At 33.7% G+C, this 19,577-nt stretch overlaps 1 protein-coding gene across 1 annotated transcript; it reads left to right on the top strand.

The window, feature by feature from the left end:
- The first annotated feature begins 6 nt into the window (after nucleotides 1-6).
- LOC148603947 (uncharacterized) lies at nucleotides 7-14,546 on the top strand. Its single transcript, XM_088551515.1, has 12 exons — nucleotides 7-25; nucleotides 793-897; nucleotides 2,130-2,263; nucleotides 3,260-3,470; nucleotides 4,031-4,396; nucleotides 5,938-5,973; nucleotides 6,840-7,115; nucleotides 8,401-8,519; nucleotides 8,919-8,978; nucleotides 9,564-9,668; nucleotides 11,151-11,196; nucleotides 11,689-14,546. The coding sequence occupies exons 2-12, from the start codon at nucleotides 813-815 to the stop codon at nucleotides 13,404-13,406; spliced, it is 3,156 nt and encodes a 1,051-aa protein (XP_088407641.1). The 5' UTR covers nucleotides 7-25; nucleotides 793-812; the 3' UTR covers nucleotides 13,407-14,546.
- Nucleotides 14,547-19,577: the final 5,031 nt, after the last annotated feature.

Genomic DNA, 19,577 nt, shown 5'->3' on the forward strand with positions numbered 1-19,577 from the left:
TTCAAACATTCAAGGAAGGATTAATGTAAAAATTTGATAGACCTACTTGGAAAAATTATATATACAAGCTTATGTTCTGTGTATGATATCGGCATACCAGTATATAGCTGTCTGAACCTTCTTTCTTTAATCTATTTCTCAAAGAATAATTGGAGTAGTTTTCATTATCTACTCTTCAGAAGATTTAAACAGTATTAAATTCTTAGAAAGTCTCTCAGGTTTTAAAATAATTTGTAGAGATTCTAGGAAGAATACTGTTTTCTGGAGGGGATAAAGAAAATTACACTGAACAATTCAAAAATATGTTAATTACTTAAGCATACAGTTTAATGTTCGTTACTTAGCATTGTGGGTTGTTATACATTAGACAAAAGAGACTAGAAAATATAAACATAGATAATTTTTATACATTTTGTTCAGGCATTACTATTGTACAGACATGATTTCAAACTTCCAAATACATGTAGTTAAAGGCAAATATATTGAAGTTTTATAATAACAAAAGCATAAAATTTCAGGTATCTGCCAATCCTAAATTTAAAAAAAAATGAATTTATCAATATTGATATGAATATATATTTGTTCATTTGTTTTGGTTTGAATATTTCGTGGTAATTACTACAGATATATAAAAAGTATTTGTCAAATAATTGTTGATGCAGTATTTAAAAAAAAAGGTACTGCTAACATTAAACTGCAATTCTTATAAATATGTTCTGAAGAATGATAATTGTTGGCATGAGAAATGCTAAAAATAGAAGCTGGTTTTATTATTTGCTTTGTTTACTTCAGTTGACCCAGATCAGCCGGCAATGATGCAAAAAGTCAAGCATATTGAAACAGACAGGCCAGCAAAAATCAAAGATAAATTGGACATCATGAAAGATCCCCTTATTGGTAAATTTGCACTTAGCTTTTATCTTACAGGATACCAATGTATTAAATTCCTGGCCATTTAGATATTCCAATGTCTTACATTATAGTCTTGGCCTCCCTTCTGCCGATTATTTTTTTGGTGACATGCACAACCTCTGAAAAAATTATTCCTTCAAGCCCCTTCAATTAAATAAGTGGACAAAGTAAGACAAAATATAAATAGTGTAAAAACAACATTGGGTGTTCAGGGACTTTATAATGAAGCCTAATTTAAATTATGCTTGTTTGCCATGACCCTACTCAAAACAATTTATTCTCATCTCTCAGTAACCAGTAATTAAGTATCACTCCAGCTAAGAATCATGCAAAATATGATACAAGGTTGGAAAGCCTTCATATTTTTATTTTTGTGTTTTGTTTCAAATGCTTAAGTAAACAGAAAATAACTAGTGGCTCTTCATGGAACCGCTGTTCTTTAGAGATAAAAATTCCATAGAATGCACTGTAAAATTTTGAATTAAGGGAGATAACTTTGTAAATGACCCTTAAATACAAAAGAAACTATTGGATCTCCATTGTGAATTAACTCCTTAGAGCAAACAGATTGGAATGAATAATTAAACATTTCATCTTGAAGACATGTAAAGCAAATTAATGACAAAAATAAAAATGTTGAGCTTTTTTTGGGTGTATCACATTTTACAGAATTGCATGATTCTTGCAAAGACTACAGTACCTGAACCGATCCATGCAACAAAAATTGCTATCGGTCATCGATCACCGATCAGTTTCTGGTCAGTCATCGATCCGTCAAACCGATTCATTTAACTGGTGACTGCATCACGTGACCACAGAGCGGTCAATGTATTTTACAGTTTTTGTTGTTTTCTTTGTCAATTTACACATATTTATATAATGTAATAGATTTAAACATCAATTTATACTTTTATTTCACATTTCTTGTATTTAAAACATATCTTACAACATTTACATAACAAAACTGCTATCCGATCGGTCACCGGTCATCGATCCATCAGCGATCAATTAGTCAACAGTCATCAATCCGTCAAATTGTTGTGTGGATTGGTTCAAGGACTGTACTACTTAACAATTTAATTGTAAATATTGCCACTCAAGTGTTTTTGCTGAAAATGTCCCTTTCAAAGAAGGTAAAGGAATGACCCATTGAAATTCTTAAAATTTTAATCCCAATCGCTGCTGTTTATATTAACATGCTTGCATATCATTTTCAGGTCTCCAGTATGTGACAGAGTTTCAGAAACGTGATGAACGACCAAAGTATCTATGTAACTTATGTGAATCTAGATGTGATCCTAACTCTATTTTAACACATGTTGTTGGAGTTAAACACAGGATAAGATATTTTGTAAGTTGTAATCCAGTTGTGACCCTAACTCTATTCTAATACATGTTGTCGGAGTTAAACACATGATACAATATTTTATAAGTTGTACTATAGATAGAGATACAAGGCAAATGCTTATAAAACAATGACTGTGACAAATATCTTTTTAGAATTTATTTTTCTGCGAGTGGGTGGTATATTGGAATCACCTTGCGTGTCCATCACAGTTATCTCGGCTCTCCGTGAATGGATTGATTTCAAATTTAGCGTGTGGCTTTATATAAATAGGGCATGAGTTGTGAGGGATTTTTGGGTGCAGTCTGATATCAACGTAATGTCTGAAGTGACTTTGCCAGAGTGATAGAGACAATTTTCATCATAAAATCTCCTTTCCAAATGGATGGATAGATTTTTAATTTGGTGTGTGGCTTTATATAGTTGGAGCATATGTTGTAAGTTACTTTTCATGTTGTCCAATGTCAGCTTCCTGTATAAGTGAGGATATGCCTATCACAACTATGCATCTGCGTCCATAGCCAATTTGGTTTCCAGACAGTTACTTGATTATAAATGTATGGATCTTCTGGAAATTATGCCACAATGTGCCATACCACATTAGGAAGGCTGGCATTGATTTTGGGGGGGGGGGGTTGTCACATGAACTGATCAGGATTAAGTGGCCAAAAAGAGGCCAGAAACATGCATTTTCCTTATGTATGTACAATAACTTTTCTTTAGTGAATGGATCTCATTAAAATTGTACAACAGAGTGCAATACTACATGAGAAATGATTAATGGGATGGTGACTTCAACTGCATAGGAATTAGGGGCCAAAAAGGCTCCAGAAACAAGCATTTTCATAACATCTGGATATTAACTTGATAAAAAGTGAATAGATCTCTATGAAATTGTACCATAAAGTACAATTAGTGTTGAACATTTTTGCTCCAGATTCTAATAAAGTTGGTTTACTTTATTAAAAGAATTCTTATCAATATCAACTTTTTTTTTGACAGAAAGAACATTATCCTGAAACCTACCAAAAGATGTTATCCTATACCTCAAGGAAAAAGTCTGAACAAAATGGATTTGCAGAGGAATTTGCCAGGGACATTGAAAGACGTGAAGGACGACAAGAAGTCAGGGTCAAAATAGAAGTTGATACAAGCACTGAAGAGAGGGCAGCTGACCTTATCAAGAGTGGTGCTCTAGATCATTTACTGAAAGGTTTCTACACATTTTATTGTCTGTTGAGATTCTACAAAATTTTCATGTCACAACAACAAACAACCCAAGTAGAATCATGCCAGCTCGAGTTACAAAATTTTCTTGAGAAAATATGGAAATGTGACTTCACAGAGATGATAGGGATAAGTGGGGTCAGGGAGACAGCGTTGTTATTTTTGTACCCTGTGTCATGTCACAATAGGTACATGTCCAATTTCACATTTTTTAGTTCTATGATTACATTCATTCTGCGTAAGAAACCTATATTGTGTCAAACATATGTCATAAATAAAATTCAGAGATATTTAAGGAGTGTTTGTTTAAGCTACAGCCCATCAACATTTTATTTGTACATACATAATTAAATTTTCTATTGAAAATTTTCTCTTAACTACTTCACCAAGACATTATTTTTTCCCACTTTTAAATGGCAATTGAGATTTTAAAATATCAGTTCTTTTTTTTACTGTTTGTTTACTTCTGATTTCTGTAATTTCAACTTTTTTGTTAGCTTTATCAAAATCATGTCTAGTTACCATTCAATTAAATTGTTTTTGCAGGTACAGGCTTGACTCCAGATAAATTAAAGAGTCTGAAGACTGGTATTGAAAGTATACAACAGCCTCAGGTTGAGGGTCAAAGAGCACAACTACCCCAAGGTCAGGGGCCAAACAAACCTTTTAAGTCTGCACTGAAAAACCCATCTTATAATGACCCTTCTGTAGAAGGGCTAGGACAAGGGTCATTACCTAAGAGACAGGTAGATCAAAGGTTATATACAGACAATCAGCAAGGTCAAGGATATATTCAAAGAACAGAGACAGGGTGGGGGTCATTGCCAAGTCAACAGTCAGGTCAAGGATTTGATTCTTACAATATATGTGACCAACCAAGGGAAGACAACTATGGAAGGACTTCAGTGTCAGGTATATTAAATTCCACTTTCAATCCAGTAGTTATTTTTGTCATTTTATTTCCAACCACTCTTGTACTTAAGCTATACTTAACTGTCTGTGGTACAATTTATTATGCATAATAAAACCAAGGTTCATTGACATATGATAATGTGCATTAGTCTATACCCTTGTTAATACAGGATTGGTTTGGAACTGTATTTGTGATGTCATAGGTAGATAGAAATAATAAGTAATCACAGTTGAAATGTTGATTTTTTTTTTATAAATTCTTAGTCTTTTCGATAAAATGTCTGTATGTTGCTTGAGTATTATTTCACTGTACCTGTGTATAATGTTGTTTTTGGGGCCATGTGCCCAGTAGTGTAGTAGTGTGGGGGTATCCTCATTGTTCATTGAAGACCAATGGATGGCCTTGAGATGACTTTCTTCATCCCAGAGGAGTTGTTGTCTCTTTGACCCATCCATTCATGTTATATTTCTATCCACAAGTAGTTCCTTCAATATTCAAATGTCTTTATGGATTTTAATGTATCAGAATTACTCATACAGAATGTGACTGTGAAGACACATAATCATTGTAATACCATATTGTAGGAAATTTTTGCTGCGTTCTGTGAATTTTCTAAAATTTGCTAAATTTTGCTAAATTTTGCAAAAATACACGAAATTTTGCTAAAATTTGCTAAATTTTGCAAAATTGCTAAATTTTGCTAAAATTTTTCGAAAATAAAAGCTTACCAAATTAAGTTAATTTTTTCATTCCATTTAATCTGAAGATGTGAAAATAAAGACCATAATATAATATCTCTATTCAGAGTGCAAATCAAGAAATTTGGCAACTGCAAAAATTACCTGCTCTATGATTATAATATATCTCTACATAAAATTGGGTTTCTGACATGTAATCCAGTTTATTTTACTAGATTAAGGTCAATATGTGAAAGGTCAAGATCATTATAACTTTATAAAAGATTTTTTCAGGGTTTGATATTTTTAGTAATGTTTTTTTGTCAAATATATTTTATTATGATCAAAAGTGACATTTTATGGTATTAACACAAAAAAAAAGTGTATGAGAAAAAACATATATGTTACATAAAGTATATATGGTAAACTGGTTTTATACTATTTTTTCATTCAACAACATATGACTTGTAAAAATTCACTCATCGGACTGAAAAAGATTGTCTATAGATTGCCATTTTAACTTGGTGAATAGAGACTGTCGGTTTGAACATAGATATAATGATTTTAGATCAGTATCTCTAAAATATTTTAAGGTCTCCAAACATTTTGTCCAATTCAGTATTTCTTTTTTGATTCTACAAACATAAATGTAATATCTAATGATTATGAGGCACGTATTCAATATTTCACAATTTTCATAAAAATGGGGATAACCTAATGTGCATGATATTGGAGTGATATCCATTGTAATATTACATTTTGATCTCAATCTTTTGATTAGTAATGTTCTTGTTCAGTATATATTTAAAAACTGTGTGTCATACACCAATCTATTCAAAAGTAATTTGAAATTTGTTTTGAAGGTCAGAGACCAGATGACCCTTATTTTTCAAGACCAGGTATGTATAATGAGTTATTATATCTGATCTACTTAACTTTGTAGTTTTGCTCAAAGCTTCCTTGGTACAATGTAGTTTAACAAACATTCAAATTAAATACAAATAAATATAAAAAAACAGAAAAGGAGGCCCATAAATTAAAAAGATATACATATGTAGATGTACAGTCTGTTCATTTATCTGTTTTTCATAACTAATGGAGACCTCTTTTATAATGATTATGTGACTTCAGCTTGCAACTTGGTGTATTTAGGCTAGAAACAACTAATTTCACTTCCCATAGGCTTCTATGCTAATTTCACTATATTCAGTGGCTTCTCTGGACTATACCTTAACTTTAACCTGCTGAGGACTATATATCATCATGATTCTACGTATGTCAGTTCACAATCCTCAGAATGGCATGTGTGGTTAGCAGACTTCCAGTGCAGTACTGGTCACTGGAAGTGAAGGGTTTATAAATAGCATTGAAAAACCCAGTGTTTTCAAAAGATAGGGGTATATTTAGAAATCATTATGGAGATTATGCTTCACATCACAAGAATCAAAATGTGCCTATGTAATGTATAGAAATGTTTTTCCTTTCAGAAAATGTTTAAATTTTTAAAATAAAATGAGAACTTTTCTCACAACACTATGAGGAACAGGGGGTAATTTCTGTGTAGGACTATTTTTGCGTACATTCCAAATGCTCAGTGGTTGATATGGTGGTCTGCAACCTAAAAACATGTGTATCATACTAAAATATTTTTATTCCACTTATGATTGGTAGCAGTTTTTCTTGTTCAGAATACTGTATTTAGATATATAAGATTCTTACAAGAACTTAAATTGGCCTATAGTTTGAAGTACTGTGTTTTTGACAGATGAACAGTACTATCAACAAAACTACCCCACAGACTATGGACACCAAACCTTCCAGCAAGATCAATATGCACCTCTTTCAAAGCCCACAGACAATACCAGTATCACACCATCTGTTATAATGGACTATGGCCATAGTTCTAAACAGAACCCTGGAGATGACACGTCTGCAATGAAGAGACCATTGTCGGAAGATGAAATAATGTTTCAGGAATTTTTAATGTGGAAAAAGTCCAGGATGGACCGAAACAGTGGAAGTCTGCCACCTGCACAACAAAGTGAGTATTTATTACATGTATGCCTCTTTTTATGGACTTCGTTTGTCTGCTGAAACACAGAATGAAAATTTAGTTTTGACTTGAATTTTTTGACTTGAAGATTGAAGTCATCACTACAGAAGTTTTATGGTCGTTATCATGAACTCGTGGATTGTTATGGTGTATCCATCAGCACCATGAAAACTGATTTATTCAACGGGTCATAGTTTTCCTACCCTCGTTTGTCTACCCCGGACTTGACTTTTTATGAGCAACTTGGCGGGTGTTTCTAGAAAAGCAGAGGACGCTTACCCTACCGGTGCACCTGGTCCATGCTCCCAGTTTTTAGTGGAGTCCGAGTTGCTCATTTACTTTTGTTACTTTGTATGTATGATTTTAGTTACTTTATGTTCTTTGTTGTGTATGTCTGTTTTCCATGTCTGGTCTTTGTCCCTGGATTACATTCTTTTGATTACCGCTATAACCTTGGTTCCCTTGATTACTCTTTTGTTAAATGTTCTATAGAATATTGTGCCAAACCATAAAATGAAAAGATTTTCCATATTTGACAGAAAAAACTGGATGAATCCCCAAACATCTTTATTTTTACTTGTATTATAGTTCACATATGGTTTAAGTTTTATTATTACCTTTTGACAAATATTGGCTCAATTTCATTGTAAAGTCTTTCTGTCTACAGATAAACCTGAGTATCTTAGGTAAAATTAATTGGAATTTTAATTATCTAGGTCCGACTATGCTTTTCATTCCAAATTTTTCAGGCTTCTCTGTAGTCAGAGGGAAAATAGTGTTGAAATAAAGCCCTTATAGACAAATCTCATACTGTGAAAGTACCACTGGGTACCAATTTTCATGGTTTTCGTGGGTAGGCCAAAACACAGAATTTGGTTTCCAGCGAAAAGGAGATTCCCATTGATGTTTATACTGAAAACATAAAAACCACAAATTCAAGAATCCAAGAACTTATGTTTCTTTCCTAATCAAATTAATGTCCACAAACTAAAGTACACTAACAGTTCATATGTATTGTCATATCTATAGACATTGTCATATATAGGTATTGTCACATTTATAGACTTGTCATATATAGGTATTGTCACATTTATAGACTTGTCATATATAGTTATGGTCACATTTATAGACATTGTCATTTACAAGTATGGTCATTTTTATAGACATTGTCATATATAGTTATGGTCACAGTCATAGACATTGACATATATAAGTATGGTCACATTTATAGGTATTGTCATATATTCTCATATTTTACAATGTCCTCTTTTAGGTACAGTAACAGCAGATAATTACCAGTATCAAGCACATAACAGCTCTTTGTCAACACCATCAGTTCAGCCAACAGAACTACCAAACTATTCTACATCACATCAACCAGCTTCTACTGGGGTAAATTTGTTGAGTGCTTGAGTACACACCAAAAAAGGCTACTATGTGTCGCAATCTTGTTCTGTGTCTAACATTTAATCACAATCCAAACTCAGAACTGTATCAAGCTTGAATGATGTGTCCATACTTGTCCAAACTATTCATGGTTTGACATATGTGGTCATATCGAGCTGCTCTGTTTGAAGTATTTTATTATCATATCAGTAAAATAAAAGTGAAACAGCACCTCCCTCTTTTTCTGTCAATAATATGGTAAAAAATAATACCTTTCTACCTTAATGGTTTCCATTAAACATAGCTTGAAAATAAAAATCTTAATAGGGCTTCAACTGCCGTTTCAACCCGCATATGACTAGTCTTAGAAGAGCTCTAGTTATATATCTAATGATTTTATTTTAGCATTCATCAGCTGATCTAAAAGACATACCACCACAAGTTCGGGAGTTACTTGGAACCTTGGTATGTTGGATTTTAAAATTACAAGCATTTGAAAATTTTAATTTTCTCACAGTCTATACTTTACACTTATCATCCTTTGAACAAACTACCAAATGGCAATTATACAAACATCAGTGAATTAAATCTATGATGAAACAATCAGAATATATTCCAATAATTTAATTATTGTAGAAAAAAGCTTTCTGATTGGACAAAAAATCTGTCCATTATCTCATATACTAAATATTGTAAATATGAAGAAACTTTTTTTAATTATTTAAAATGTTAAATTTTGATATTAAAAAAAGGGACTGTTGTATTTTTTCTGTCTTCTTGATATAGCCTAAATGCCTGTGGTGCACTCTTAGCCTGCTACACATGTTATTTAGTGTGCACCACATGATTTAGGATATTTCTTCATAGAAAGAAAAATTGTGACAGTCATTCCTCAATTATCTGTTTCAGTTATTTAAAGAATGATGCTCTGATATATTTACACTTTTTCCACACTTATCTTTGTGACTACTTAGATCTAGAGAAAAGGTGAATGGATGAAAATAGGAAACACTCAGTTTTTTGGTGAAGTTAATGAATGTTTTATTTTAGTCCAAGTCACTGATCCATACTGAAGATAAAGCCTCCATGGCCTTAACTGTATCAAATGCTCTCTCTGAGGCTCTGGTTCAGGTCAAGGCAAAAAATACAACACAGGTAAAACTTACAGTAAGGATTTTCATTGATGTTAGGCTGATTATATTCCTAATTGATATTTAGTCCTCCTCCAGATTTATTCTGTCTCTGCTGAACTGTTCGATAAAAGTGAAAATTTTCTCAAGGCAATATTGTTAATCATTATACCCCCCACTTGCAAAGTGGGGGGGTATATGATGATAGAGGTGTTGGTCCATTACACAGGGGACCCATCTCTTATCCGTTACTCCTCCAACAACACAGAATGGTATTAAATGAAACTTTCCTAGAATCTTTAATACATGTTCCCATTATGCATCTCCTTTTTTTTAGAAGTTGATCAAATCAATTTGGGGGTTTCACATAGCAAAACACGGACTTTGTCATTTTTTAATATGGGCAAATGAGGGACCCATCTCTTACCTGTTACTCTTCCTATACCACTGTATGAAATTGAATGAAACTTTCAACAAATCTTTAATACATGCGAATTATGCACCTCCTTTTTTCATATTGATCAAATTAGTTTGGGGGTTTCACATTGCAACACATGGACAAGGGGGGACCCATCTATTATCCGTTACTCCTTCTATACCACTGAATGGAGTTAGTGAGCATTGCTTGCAGTTTTTATTTTTTAAAATCTATGAAATTGCTTCAAGTGTACTGTGCATATTTACATGTAGATGCAGGAGTTAGTATTGAGCTCAAATTATAATCTTTTGTATAACAAATATATCTCAGTAATGAATATCAAAAAGATGAGGAAAAGTATCCTTTCTGTCAAAAATTTATAAATTTCTTTTTCACAATATAGGTGAGGATATTCCATTGTTTTTTTTACCTATTATGTAAGCCCATCTTGTCCAATGATTAGATGAAACATAATTTTTGATATCACATAAACATATAATTAAGTTCTGTAGACCTTTAGTTTTTGGACATAAGTATTTAGATCCCAATAAAATTGCTCCACTAGATACCATGCAACAAAGGAATTAATGGTTTTAGTGCTAACTGCTGAGGGGATAAGGACAAAGATAAGCAATTTTAGAACTGAATTTGAACTATATAAAGCTCAATAGATTACAGTTTATTGTCTGCAGCTTTTGGGATTCTTTGATAGCTAATTGGAACAAAGTATGTAGAATACTGAACTTTGATTGATTCATAAAGAAACTGAATTTTTTGGGTATTTTCAGTATGAAGAATCTTAATGTGATTTGAGTATTTTCATATTTGGCTGTATTTTTAATGACTGAATCTAGACCATAATTTTTAATTTGTACATTCTTTGACCACTGTCTATCTGAATATGTCAAACATTTTTATACAAGATTTCCAGCACATTAGGATATTTATCATAAAAGGACTACAGTTTTATTAAATCTCTTACATGTTAGGGTTACGTATAATTCTGTGTTTTTCTATTTTGAAGAGCATTTTTAAAGAAAATTAGAAAATCAATGTCTTAATTGTTTAATAATATTCTTCTGATTTCAGGCCATTGAGCAAAATCCTTTACCAAAGAAAGAAACTCTAAGATCTGGTAAGATATTGTCAAATTATCATATTTATACTTTCACACATAACACATATTCAGATCAAACTCAACAGTTACCTTAATTAGCAACTAATCATATTTTTTAAAGGAAACTGTGACCTCATTCAGGTAAATTCAATGGTTTACAGATTTTGTAAATGGCTTATAAACTAAATCACAATATTGTCATTGGCATGTGGTACTAAATCACAACATTGGCATGTGGTAGTAAATCACAACATTGTCATTGGCATGTGGTACTAACTCACAACATTGGCATGTGGTACTAAATCACAACATTGTCATTGGCATGTGGTACTAAATATTTTCAACAGAACATCAGAGCAGAATTTGAAACAAGAAGACCTGCAATGTCCATTTTTATTTTTGTAACAAACCATCGAATTACTTGATAAAATTTTATTCATGACACAATGTGTAACCTCTTGTACATATGTCATTAAGACATGTGTTAAGTGGAAACTTTTTGTATTTCAGATCCTGTAGATAAATCTGAGCCATTTTCAGCTATACCAGGATTGGATATGTTAAAACAGAGCTATGAAGATAGTGTTGAAAAACCTGATGAAGAACCAAGCTTTTGCTATGCATCAATGGAAAAGGCTTATAAAAAACACTTTATGGAGAATGCAAAGAAGTATAATACTTATAATTACTTAGGTGGTGAAACAGAATTTGAAAAGAGTAGGGATTTTATTGAAAAACTTAGAGAAGCAAGAGAAGATCAAAGTCCTGGCCGAAATGATGAAAACTTACTTGAAACTTTTGACGATGGTAGAAGGGAGATAAGAGAAACATCACATGGATCTTTTGAGGACAGAAGTCGAGAGAAAATTGAAATTTCACATGAATTGTTTGATGAAAGAAAAAGAGAGAAGAGAGAATTGTCACACGAATCTTTTGATGAGAGAAGAGGAGGGAAAAGAGAAAAGTCACATGAACCATTTAGTCACAACAGAAAAGACGAACAGGAAGGATCAGTTGAGATTCCTACCTATCAGGAAAGGTTACCACATGACCCATACAGGACAGGGTATCCTTATCATTCTCAATATTGGGGTTATGAACATGGAGCTTACCCCCCATACCCACCATATAACAGATATGGATATCCCTCTGGTTATGACCCCTATGCAAGTCATCATGCACTGTATGGAGATGATAGACACAGACGTGAATATGAACATATGTATTATGGTAGAGATCCCTACAGAACAGATCGTGCTAGGTATAATCTTCCTCATTTGGAGGAAGAGAGGAGAAAGTTTGAAGAAATTGGTGGAGAGAAGCGATCTATCAGCCCAATTAACTTGGAAAATAGGATTGTCCTGGATTACAAACATAATCCTGAAAAAGAGGAGAAGATACCCGCTGCATACAAAGAACCACTTGGCACAGGGAGAGACCGCTCATCATCTCATCAGCGTAATCAATCGAGAAGTTCTTCAACATCTTCATCTTCATCAAATTCTTCCTCAACTTCTTCATCATCCTCATCATCCTCATCATCTTCTTTGAGTAGTTCAAGGTCAAGGTCAAGGTCTAGATTGGTGAAAAAAGAAACTTTAAGACACAAAAGGAGAGACACAAGTTATGATAAACTTAGGAGTAAATATAGTGATAAAAAAAGGTCAACGTCGAGAGAAAATCGTTCTCGTAATAGAAGTAGATGTAGAGATCGTGGTAGAAGACGTCATAGCAGGAGTTGCAGTCAAGTGAGACATGTTAGTAGCAGTCATGATAGAAATAAATACTCCTGTAGTAGGGAGAGAGAAAGATTTAGAAATAAAGAAAAGGAGAAAAGAGACATTAAAAGTAGAAGTTCTGTATCAATAAAAAAAGATGCATTTGACATCATCTCCAAAGCAAAGACTGCACCTCTTAACACTGATAGAGGGAGTGTTAAAGTTGACTTATCTGAAATCATTCTTCCTAGTGAAACAAGGGAACTGAAAGACAAACCAGCTGTCAAGAAAATCACTTTGACTTTAAAAAAGCAAGATAAACCAGTCAATGTTGGTGATAAAGTTATTGATATGTTTTGTGAAGATGACTCAGAAAGTGAGGAGAAAAAAGATAATAAAAAAAAGAAAACAGATAAGACAGATACTCCAAGGTATAGTTTACCTTTGCCTAGAGAGTTAGATAAAGCTATTTTTGATCCTGCTGTAAGTCAGAACATTTTTAAAAAGTGAATCATATGACATCCTACGTTGTAAATGTTTGTTGTTTTTTGTGTCACCTATGACAAAAGTAAAGTATTGTGTTTCTGGTGTTGGCATCTTTGTCCAAGTTAAGATTTTTATTTTAAGTTTTCTTATTAGGTAAGTTTTAATGTGAACCACTTGTGCTGGTCAGTCATTTTAGTATGCAGATGCAGATGCATCACTGCATCACAATTCCATATCTGGTTTCTGTATATATCCCCACAGTCACAGTCTATTGAATTTGTCAAGATTTAATGCTAAGTTTTCTAATTAGGTCAATTTAACATGGACATGATATGATGGTTCATTCATATTTGTTATGTAGTTGCATGAACATCATGATTCTGTACTTGTTAAGTTGTATATGATCCTATAGTCACAGTCTGTTGGTATTTCTTGTTAAGATTTAATGTTAACTGATAAGTATAAAAATAGGAGATGTGGTATGATTGCCAATGAGACAGTCATTCAAGCAACAAACAGCTAAATTTCTACAGGTCACTACGTGGACAAAACCCATACCATAAAGCAAGCTGTAAAAGGCCCCAAAAAAAATGAAGTGAAACTATTCATTAAAGACAAAAATCAATGTCCAATCTAATAGTTCAATGGTAGTGTATAGTTGCATTACATTACAGTTCCCTATCTGTTACATGTGTATGCCCCAACAGGCCTTATCAAATATTGAATTGCGACAGTCAAAACATTTCTCAGTTTTCTAACTGTTTTGTTTTGAAATGTTCTAGCAGATTTTGGGCTATTTTTATATCTGTCATTGACAACATGTCTGACCATCTTTCAGATAATTCTGTTTTATATTTCATGGAATGTTTCTGTTTTTGATTTTTTTTTTCAGTATTTGGCTTCAAGGTTTGGGACTTTAATCACTTTAAAAAGAGGACCCGTGTATCGTAGACTTAACTGTCTCTGTTTCTTTATCTTTCATTTTATTAGAATAGGTTTATATTGCAACCCTTCCATTTGAGCAGTCAAGATGCACAGATTGTATATTTGCAAGTGATTCATGATCACTGAGTGTAACTTTCTATTGTGACGTCACAAACAGTACATTGTTTTGTAGTTGCCAGGATGTCTCCAAGTTAGAATAAAATTTATTTTTTCTTTTAACTTTTTATGTTGCCGTATAAACATATAGACCATAACATTGCACTGTATGAATTAGGCTCTATCATTGGAAAATGCTCAGCACATCCTAGCAATTTCCTACGATTTTTTTATGTCAAGCCAGTACACTGTTACTAATATTTATCTAATTTTGAGTAAAAGATACTTGATGGTAGTATTCTGAGGAATAGAGAGGACAAGTCCATGATTAAAAGGGTAACCATTTCTACATTTTTATAGGGGCAACTAGAATGAATTGACAGCATAAACTTATTGATGATTTACATTGGGTATATAACATGTTGACTCCATTGTGTACTTTCGGAACTGAGCATGACCTGGCTGATTGAGCATCACTACCAGGGAGCCAGCTGTTGGGTAGAAAAGAAATGTTGTGTAAATAAGAATGAAATTTGATAATTGGAGGGAAATCATCCTTTTTTTCTAGATTTTAAGCCGAATCAAATTGCTGCCATGAATTATTTCAATTTTAATAGTGCAAAAACAGCACATATACTCGTATTTATGATTCTTTAAAATGAAGAAAAGTGTAAGATACTGGTTTTGAAATTTTTTTTTTATATCTTTGAATGAACAAAATAACCTAACACAAATAAATCATTACTCATTTGCTAAGATAAAGATGTTTTTTTTCTGACCACCAGTCTACGTCATGTGATCAGATAAAGATGTTTAAATGACCATCAGTCTACGTCATTTGACCAAATAAAGACGTTTAACTGACCACCAGTCTACGTCATTTGATAAGGCAAAGATGTTTTACTGACCACCAGTCTACGTCATGTGACCAAATAAAGATGTTTAACTGACCACCAGTCTGTGTCATGTGTTAAGCTAAATAGTCTGTCATTCGATGAGGTGAATATGTTTAAATGCCCATCAGTCTACGTCATTTGATGAGGTAAAGATATTTAACTGACCACCAGTCTGTCATTTGGTAAGCTGAAAATGTTAAACTGACCACCAGGCTATGTTATTTGATATCTCAATATCTCTTTACGGGAGTTTTGCAATCTTTTGGTATATTGGTGGTCTTCGTTATTTCATACGAATTTTATTGTTTTTTTATTTAGTTTTATGACACTAAACAATGGAAAAGGGGGAGTAACAAGTTATGTACAGACGTTTATGTACAGGACAGCTCTGATATATTTACATGGATATTATGCAGTCCATTGTATAAATATATCTGTACTTTCAGGGTTTTTTAATTTTTAACTCGGACTCCACTAAAAACTGGGAGCATGGACCAGGTGCACCGGTAGGGTAAGCGTCCTTTGTTTTTCTAGAAACACCCGCCGAGTTGCTCATAAAAAAGTCAAGTCCGGGGTAGACAAACGAGGAAAGGAAAATCATGACCCGTTGAAAAAAAATTACCATCCTACGAACAGTCCCGTTCTAAGTAAAAACTATCGTAGGGAAAAAGAGGAGTACTGGATACGCAGACTAGGTACTGCAATACCTTACGGATGCAATGACAACATCAAAAGTATAGGAAACCTTTCAAGCCAATATAACAATAGCATAAATGTGATGAATTTGACAAAAATCCAAGACGGGAAAGGAGTCGTGGCCATCGCCACTATACGTCATTTAAGTTACATGATGTCTCCATAGATGGTCTCCTTCCTTTCATACAAAAACCTCTTGGACTTCACATTAGAACCAAACTTTATTCTATACCTCTCACTCTACGACACTCCCTTTACAAAACAAGTCTTGACATTCCGGTTTCTGACCCCACCTCATCATTATACAGACTTGTTGCCATTATTTTGGATATTGGTTTCCACACTCTTTAAACCAGTTTGTGGTAAAAGTCAAGATGAAGAAAAACGATCATTTCTTCCACTACCGTTTGTCAACAAAGGCATAGATGCAATTAATTTGGCTAACATCATCCATCACAAAAACGTCACCAACAAAATTCCCCCATATTTCAAAGACAAATCCATACCAATTATTTCATATCCCTATACTTCACCCATTGCATCTAAAATTTTCAATTATAAAAGGCTATTGCAGAACCTCGAGATTGAGGACTTCAAAGCTAAACCACCTGACTGTTCTTGCAAAAACTCCATTCAAATATGCTCCTTCTGGTCACGTCGTTACGGGAGATTTAACCATATTCGAAAACGAATCTCTGCGTAATATCCTTTCTAAAGGTCCCAAGTACCGTGAACTATGCTCAGTAAATTGGAATTATAACTTTAAATTTCTTATTGATGCCGTCGAGGACTGCACGAAAATGGATAAAACGAGAACAAGAAGACATTGATTCTCTGTCAGAGTGGTTAAAGGCCGTGAGGTCTTTAATTTTGAAACGCATGAAAGTTTTAAGTAGGTCAGTGAGTGCCAATGCTACATCAATTTTCAAAGACCCTGATATAGCAAAAATATTGTCTATTATATATGACAAGTATGTTGTCGTACCAGCAGACAAAGCCCAAAACAACATTTTTTTTGTCTGCAAAACGTTTTACATCAAATGTTTACTATCAGAGGTAGACGTAGAAAATATTAGCAATGATAAAACCTATACTACTACCACACTCTCCAAAGAAGAGATTGTAGAAAACCATAAATGTGTTCTATCCTCTTTTGGTCTCTCTACCAAGGACGATGATTGTGATTTACCGTCTATGTACTGGATTCATACACTCCACAAGAATCCATACAAACAACGTTTCATAGCTGGATCTGCAAAATGTACCACTAAACCTCTTTCAACACTTTTAACTTCTATACTCACAACTGTCAAAGAGGGTCTGCAGTCCTAGCACAACACTTGTTACTCCCGTAGTGGTATTGATTCAATGTGCATCCTGCAAAAATTCGAAAGATCTTTTGGAGACAATCAGTTCAAGACTATTTTCTGAATATAATAGCATTAAAACCTATGATTTTTTAACACCGTATACTTCTATTCCCCATACACAGTTAAAATCCCGACTTAAAACATTATACATCGTTGTTTTTTTTTTCAAAAAAGATGGTACACCTAGATACAAATATATAGTTCTTGGCAGAGATTCCTCATACTTTGTAAGAAATAATTCCAAATCATTTTCCAAATATACAGAGGAAGATGTTTACAAAATGCTGGAATTTTTAATTGACAACATATTTGTCCAGTGTGGTGGACGTGTTTTTCAACAAACGGTCAGCATTCCAATGGGAACAAATTGTGCTCCTTTACTTGCTGACCTATTCCTTCACTCTTATGAGGCTGACTTTATAGCTGAATTGATCCGAAAGAAAGAATATCGTTTGGCTAGATCCTTTAATCTAAGTTTCCGCTATACAGATGACGTATTATCATACATTGCATCTACCCCAAAGAACTTGAGATAAAAGATACTACAGACAGTGTAAGGGCATCCTCATATCTTGACCTACGCTTAGAAAGGAAAACTATTGACCAAACTTTACGACAAACGTGATGACTTCATTCAAAATTGTCAACTTTCCTTTCATCTGTGGCAACATCCCTCCAGCACCTGCGTATGGAGTGTTCATATCAAAGCTCATACGTTATGCCAGAGCTTGCCGAAACTACGCAGACTTTTTGTATCGCGCTAGTGGCAATCAAACTTTGTCGACCCTTAATTAATGGACTACTTATTATTAAAATGAATCTAGTCGTCAATAATAGTCATCAGTGGCGCGTTCAAAATTTGGATGAAGTTATTTATGTATAAAAACTATTCAAGAAATGAAGATCTAAGTTTCAAAGAATAATCAAGGGAACCAAGGTTATAGCGGTAATCAAAAGAATATAATCTAGGGACAAAAACCGGACACGGACATGGAACACACACAACAATGAACATAAAGTAACTAAAATCATACACACAAAGCAACAAAAGTAAATGAGCAACTCGGACTCCACTAAAAACCGGGAGCATGGACCATTAGATCATTTACCCACCCCCGCCCTTGTATGATATTTCATTTTTCAACAACTGCGATATTTTGACCTTCTTACAGAAAATTGAATGTTTTTAGTATGAAAATGACATACAGAGTTCAAAATTCTAAAACACAAAATGCAAATATATAAATTACACACTTTTTCTCAATCAGTACGTTATAGCGAGCACAGCTAAAGCTCTGGCAAAGCGGAGAGATGTACAGCAACATGCACGATAAAGATAGCAAGGTGCAAATCGCTCGGAAATAATGCATGTCGCGGATCGGAGAAAATGTAAAATAACAATAAATGTCCCAAATAATTTGTTTGCCATGAGACATTCGCAGAATTTTCCATGCAGTGCCAATACTTTTTTTTCAAAACGTATACAAGAAAGTCTTTAGTAGAGAAGTCTTCTGTGTATCAAGGACTTCCGAATAAGTCCTTCCCGCCAAAAAAAATTATCATTCTAGATGCTCAGGTTTCAATTATTACAAACGAACTTCACATACTAGTATAAAGTCGCGTATTTAGGTCTTATGAGCGCTATCACTACAGTTCGCACAAATGTGCTGCACGCTACCAGTGACATAATATACGTTTGTATCATATGTCCCTGGCACGACTCCTGGACTGTACCAGGAGGATTCGATCACCAGTGTATAAATACATGTTACAAAACATGTGTTTAATGTTCTTTGGATGGTTTGGAATATCCGATAATGTATTTTGAGGTCTATCGTGTCGTTCCTCATTCCCTTCCCAAGCAATATTGCGGACCGGTAACTTAATAATTACTAAAAACAAATGTTTTCATACATATGGAAGGCAATTGGATGGAGTTATACCGCATTCTGTATACAAACTGTACTGTATGATTTGTCTGTGTACATGTATAGTGTTATTAAAACTAGTTTAATTAACAAATTGCATTAAATCGAATTAAGTCACGCCAGTCACGCCCGTCCTTTGGACCCGTGCCTGGAGATGTATTTGAGAAATTCATAATTTTCAGACAGCTGACCATAATGCCGTATTTTTTTAACCTGAAAACCGTAGCAGTCTCATTAAAGTATAGCCCTTCCGTCAGTAACTTA

The sequence above is a fragment of the Perna viridis genome, chromosome 11, assembly GCF_037379345.1.
Source record: "Perna viridis isolate PV_CMFRI_1.1 ecotype Kerala chromosome 11, ASM3737934v1, whole genome shotgun sequence".
In the NCBI taxonomy this organism is placed as follows: domain Eukaryota; kingdom Metazoa; phylum Mollusca; class Bivalvia; order Mytilida; family Mytilidae; genus Perna; species Perna viridis.